Raw genomic sequence first — 6,448 nt, 5'->3', positions numbered from 1 at the left:
TTTTTAATTTATTTATAGCTGGACGACAGTGCTACTTCCATAAGACGAAGATGTTTTATTCATCGTGTCTCCATACACTATAATAATTCACCCTTCAGACTGAAGCACAGCACTCCAAATTATTGATGTAATCATTGAGACAGTAGAATAATTGATGATGGAGTGGCACCCACCCAGGCGGGCTTTGTACAATCAGTAATATTTTACCATTTTGGCATGGTATAATAATTTGATATAACCGCAACGCTATGCAGACGGCTATAAAGTATCCATAGTTAGAATTTCTACTTGTCGTAAAATATCTTCGTATTTTAATATTATAAGGTCAGCAAATATAAAAGCTCATAAAATGTTACGACATGACTGTAAAAATTTTGTTTTAATACACTTGAAAGTAGTTTTATGAAATGTAGGTCTAAAACATTTAGTACTGATCTTTCTATTGGTTTGCGGTTTCGATGTCGGAACAAAGGTATAATATAATTGGCCTTGTTGGCTGTTTAAATCAGTGGCCGTCTCTTATCGTAAAGTTCATCACAAGCATTCCTAATAAATAATATTACTATTCAGCAGTGACTTCAAATGCTACTTGGAAGACATTATTATATCAATGCTGATACTCTTTAAGATTAGTGGTACAGAGAATTTCGCTACTTAACATTCCTCGAAGATTTCTATTGAAGCTTCCAATTTATTTATTAACTTCTAAAATATAACAAAATTAAACGCGTTCCATATTTATTCATATACATCGAAGATATACATTTCGATATATTTAACAACCGGGTAAGTCATTTATTTGAAGGGCTTCGTAATTACTTCGTAATTAATTCGTTGTTCTTTAATAAATAAATACTTGGTTCGTTTTTACAGCCTAATTCGTATTAAACTTTTAATATTATTAGACTAAGTAAACTATATATATTTAATAATGATAATGAACTAAGACGAGCCGGATATTTAGTGACACGTGATATTTGTATTATTATTTTGTTAGTAACAAATGTATTTATATGTAGTTCGTTATTATCATTGTTACTAAAAATTACCCAACTTCTTCTATAGAGTTACGAGTGATTTTAGTATTATATAATAATGTCCCTTAAATATATAACGATTTTTTGCGTTGATTATTATTTAAACAAAAACATCTTACTAGAAGAATCTTACTGGACTAGTCCACAAATTCAAAGTCGCTTAGCGTGCTATGGAGCGAGCTATGCTCGAAGTATCTTTGAAGGATAAGATCAGAAATGAGATTATCCGGAAAAGAACCGGAGTCACCGACATAGCTTGCAAAATTAGCAGGCTGAAGTGGCAGTGGTCACGTATGTCGTAGGACCGATGGCCGTTGGAGCAGACGAGTCCTAGAGTGGAGACCGCGAATCGGCAAGCGCAGCGTAGGGCGCCCTCCAGCCAGGTGGACCGACGACCTTAAGAAGGTGGCGGGCACCAACTGGATGCGGAAGGCGGAGGACAGGGAGCTTTGGCGCACCTTGGGAGAGGCCTATGTTCAGCAGTGGACAACGATTGGCTGTTGATTGTTTGTTACTAGCTTGATATACGAGTAGTTAGAAAAGTTCTTTGACACGAAAATATAATAAAATACATTCAACTCTTAAAAAAGTGATTAGTAATTTTTTTTTTTAAATCTCAGTGTGTTGTTTTTATTGTTTGTAATATTTTTCTCGAAATCGACAAATATTATTATTGCATTCGTTTCAAATACAATTGTTTTGAAATTCGAATCTATTTTCGGCTAAAGATAAAGCGAAATAACAACACGTGCTTATCTGAATAATGGCCTATCTCATTAATTAGGCATATTTAATGTTAATTGCATCAAAATCTCAATGAACCAAATTGAGTTCACGCTGGTTTTTAAATTATCCTGGATAAAGCTGCTTATTGCTAATATCTTAGGTGTCGAAGTCAGGGCTGTCACTGTAGCAACATTTTGGATACTGTAATAACACATTAATTTGGCGAACTATATCCTCAATAAATAATGTTAGTTATCGAAAAATACTATAACTTCACAAATATTTCATATATTTATATTTGATTTATTATTTATTTTGAAAAAAATTATGATGATACAGGGAGTAAAAACAAAAATCAAGAAAGTAGTGATATATTATTCATAATAAATGATATCATTGGGACTATGTATGCGCTTTTAATGAGCTTTTCTCGAATAACGTAATGTGTACCTGCTTTAGATAATTGGATTAACATTATGGTAAAATGATGGAAACTAAAAATTAGCTAACATTATTATATTTACTTTGTTTGTTTTAATTACTTAGCTTTACTTATATGTTTTTTTAATTATATTTAACAATTCGTTGATTAATGATTATTTATGTTGCTTAAAAAATAAAATAATAAAGTATTTTTTTAATTAAAATTTTACCTCATACTTTTTAGAGTATAAAAATGTACTACAGAGCAATATCTACTATTAAATTTCAATAATAAATTATTTATAATTGTGATTGACATTTTATCATTGTTTACATGACCACAGAGTTATAAATTCTTAGGAAGTGGCATGACCAGGCATAGTCCGTGTCATAAAAAGCCGTTGCGATTATAGTTGTATTTGTTTTATTTTAAATTTGACTCTGATATTAGTTTAATCATAATTTGATATAATTTTAAATAAGCGGAGGTCGTGATCCTGGCTCTCAGTGTAAGAGGAAGTAAATGATTACATTTATGTTGTTAGAGTTATATAATAAGATATCATTCCCCGAATAAATTTTATTCATATACAACTGACGTCAATAGTTTTATATCTAAATCTTTTGTAGTAAGTTTTTATATGTTCGTTATTATAAAAGTAGGTAGGAAAAAATATTTTAATGAAATTTACTGACAGCTAACTTTGTATAACATTTTTCAGAAGGTACAATAATCAGCAGATGATAAGTTAGGCCACCAGTTTTCGCATATGACTTATGTTTTTATTATTGAATTTTAAAATTAAAAGTCTGTAGTAAAATAACTATGTATGTATATATATAATTGTATTAAATAATAAAAAAATATTGTAACGCATTTTAGTCTATGACTTAAAACTTTCTCCGTCTAGACTAATTTAAAATAGGTTTAATATAATGTTTTATGAGTTTGCATTAAAAAGAAAATTTGAGTGAAAACTCGTAGCTGTTGTATATATTTACAATTTCCTTTGATAACGATGAATATTGCTCTGTATTCGATAAATAAAATTAATGTGAACACCGATAAGGTCCAGTTTGCGCATTAGGCGCGTGCTCGTCAGTGATAATGAGGGTCACAGGGTACCTTTATAAATGAGCTTCAGAGTTCCAGTTATCGCAGTCTCTTTATGAGTAAATGAACCGTCGCCGGTTCTTACACACGCTTAAAATAAAGTAATAAAAAAAAATTAAAATGCCTTGGACTAGCACGAACAGGTATGTACCGACTTTTAATTGACTAAATATTACAAAACAATTTAAATAAAAAAATTACATTCTACTTTTGTATATTTCAGAATTTATGCGAAACCCTCAAATACAAGTTCAGGTGAAGCAGGCCCGCTAGTTGCAATGGGAGCTAGAGCTGCTACTACGGCTGCCGCAGATACAGGCGGCCGCTTTGAACTCAGTGATCATGGATATGGAAAGAGTTCTGTTAAACTCTTACACGTGCACAGAGACGGGGAATACCATGTCATCAGAGAGTTTGAAGTGTCTACAGAATTAAAACTTGCATCAGAGTCCGCATACATCATAGGCGATAACAAAGAGGTTGTAGCTACTGACTCGCAAAAGAACACCGTTTATTTACTTGCTAAGAAATATGGAATTAAGACTCCCGAAGAGTTTGGTGCGGTTGTAGTGAATCATTTCCTTTATACGTATAGACAAGTCGTCGAAGCAAAGTGTCACATTATAGAATATCCCTGGGAACGGCTGCAAGCGGGCAGTCCACATAATCATGCATTCGTATTTGCTCCGACTGCAACTAGATGGTGCGAAGTGTCACAAATACGACACGGTGAGTAGTTAATATAAATTTTAAATTATGTAATATAATGTACTGTACTGTTAATACTGTCAACAGTTGCATAATAAATTAATCATTTCCGCAGAGGCTGTCGCTGTAAAGTCTGGATTGAAAGGTCTTCGTGTTTTGAAGACTACGCAGTCATCTTTCGTTGATTTCGTTCAAGATGAGTATACTACGTTAGCTGATGCTCCTGAAAGAATATTTAGGTACTTTTATTATTTATTCAGATATATTATTTCAAGTACCATATTAGAGACATTATTTTAAAAGAAACTGGTGTTATCGTCGTTATCTATCTCTCTACAGCGGTGAATTTTATTACTTTACAGTACCATAGTTGAAGCGGAATGGTCATACGACAACATGAAATCAGCAGATTTCGACAATGCATGGTTGACCGTGAAAGATGCTATTTTGGAAAAGTTCGCTGGTCCACCTGACACCGGCGTTTATTCACCATCCGTACAACACACACTGTACCAAGCAGAAAAAACCGTCCTAGAAAAAGTATCTGAGGTAAAGTTTTGATTTAGTTATCCTAAAAATATTATTGAAAAGAATCAAATGAGACTTACTTGTAACAAATTAACTTATATAAGAATTTTTAAATCATTGTTTTACATACTTACCGATATTTTATGTAGATCGCATTATTAACTGTATCTGAATAAACTAAGGACCGGTTCGTTTTAGTATACTTATAAATATGTTACAATTCAATGTCCATATTTACTCTGCAAAACCATAAATTACATTATTATTTTAAATTTAAATATTTGGTTACGTCAGATTTAATTTTCTATGTCTAGGAGATTTTAAGTATTATTACTACTTACTTAAAATTTGCGATAATTGCACTAATTTTTTCATTTAAAATAACTACGTATTTAGTAATATTTAAGCGCATTTTAGTCAAATCTTTACTTAAACAAGGCTACAATAATAAGTGATATAAGTGTTTATGTTCGTGATTATGTGTTGGGGTTATCTCAGTAATTGTTGTTCAGCTTTGTGTGATATTCGAAAGAACCAATAAATTTATATAAGTTATTTATTAACCTAATGAGTTACACGTGATAATATATATTTTTGTGAGTACTTAAATTATTTTAATTTAACATAGAATAAAGTATTATTCGTAGGTATATTTCGATAAAAAAACAAGTGAAGAATTTTAAAGCATTTCAATTTAATAGGCATATTTTGATTTGTAGCTTCGTGTTGGCAATAGTGTAGTTTTTCACAAATTCTATATTTAGTTATCGATACTGGCGGTGCGAAGCGTCACACCCTTATTTGTTATCGGCTCACGTGACATACAGTTATACGTCCCCCGTTGTGGTCAAAGTTTATCTTTAACTTCTTCAAAGCAATCGTCATACTCATTTTTGTATATTATCACTAAGTTGATAAGAAAAATGAAAAACATATTTATCTATTTATTAAATTAAATTTAGCGATTCAGAGATCTGCAGTCACATTCTGTAAGAGTTCACTTCGTATATTAATGGTGAAATGTTTAAATCCCACTGTACGGTGATACGATATTTGGATGCGTGTTTTCTTTTTAAATGTTATAATTATTACAATGACTTAACTTATCGTGTAATATAAATTCGTTTATTACTTTCTGATATTATAGTGCTGTGAATTTCAAGTTCTTACAGAAAAGCTAACATTCAACAAGGAACATATCAATTCCTCTATTATAATAATAATTATAACTGATATTTAGTATTATTTCCTTGTTACAGATTACGTGGATTAGGATGTCAATGCCGAATAAGCACTATCTTAACATTGACGTTTCGAAGTTCCCTGCGAATGTGACCAAAGGTGATCCTCGTCACTACATATATCAGCCCATTGACAAGCCGGCGGGTCTCATCTACGCGCAACTTCGCAGACGTCCTAAAAGCCACTTGTGACCTTGAGCACTTTAGACTATCGAAGCGAGAGTCTGCTTCACTTAGGCCCTAAGATATAAATACGGAGATATCATGCAACATAATGATTACGTGTTGCGGCATGAAATTGTTAATTAGTTTATTTTTATATTTCTGTTGAATATTCTTGATGTTGCGATTGATGCCTTCGAGTAAGAAATATGGCATTCCCTTATAGTAAGGGTAATCAAATGTAAACTTGTAAAATAAAATAAGTGTTGTATCGTATAGTGCTATATATAAATATGCTCTAAGCCTACAAAAAGCACAAGATATAAAAAAATAACTAGTCAAGATTATATCTGAGCGATGTTTGCTTTTGACGGTGTAGGTAGAAGTGTTTGTCAAAGACTTTCAAAAAGATCAAGTCATGTTTTAGTACAATTAACATATTAATAAAGCTACTAAGTATTATAAATGTGTTTATTTATTTACTTTTTATATAATTTAAGAAAATAATC

General features: G+C 31.5%; 1 protein-coding gene across 1 annotated transcript; it reads left to right on the top strand.

Moving 5' to 3' along the window:
- The first annotated feature begins 3,283 nt into the window (after positions 1-3,283).
- LOC126781382 (uricase) lies at positions 3,284-6,405 on the top strand. Its single transcript, XM_050506340.1, has 5 exons — positions 3,284-3,443; positions 3,524-4,029; positions 4,124-4,247; positions 4,371-4,557; positions 5,796-6,405. Exons 1-5 carry the CDS (start codon positions 3,421-3,423, stop codon positions 5,967-5,969), a joined length of 1,014 nt encoding a protein of 337 aa, XP_050362297.1. The 5' UTR covers positions 3,284-3,420; the 3' UTR covers positions 5,970-6,405.
- The last annotated feature ends 43 nt before the right edge of the window (positions 6,406-6,448 follow it).

Source organism: Nymphalis io, chromosome 3 (assembly GCF_905147045.1).
Source record: "Nymphalis io chromosome 3, ilAglIoxx1.1, whole genome shotgun sequence".
In the NCBI taxonomy this organism is placed as follows: Eukaryota; Metazoa; Arthropoda; class Insecta; order Lepidoptera; family Nymphalidae; genus Nymphalis; species Nymphalis io.
This window is presented reverse-complemented; position numbering and strand designations above follow the sequence as displayed.

What these genes read in the sequence shown, in the direction of transcription:
- LOC126781382 (XM_050506340.1), top strand. Translation starts at nt 3,421, where the DNA reads ATGCCTTGGACTAGCACGAACAG. An exon ending in CCTTGGACTAGCACGAACAG is followed by an intron (nt 3,444 to 3,523) that starts GTATGTACCGAC and finishes TGTATATTTCAG; the next exon opens with AATTTATGCGAAACCCTCAA. An exon ending in AGTGTCACAAATACGACACG is followed by an intron (nt 4,030 to 4,123) that starts GTGAGTAGTTAA and finishes TCATTTCCGCAG; the next exon opens with AGGCTGTCGCTGTAAAGTCT.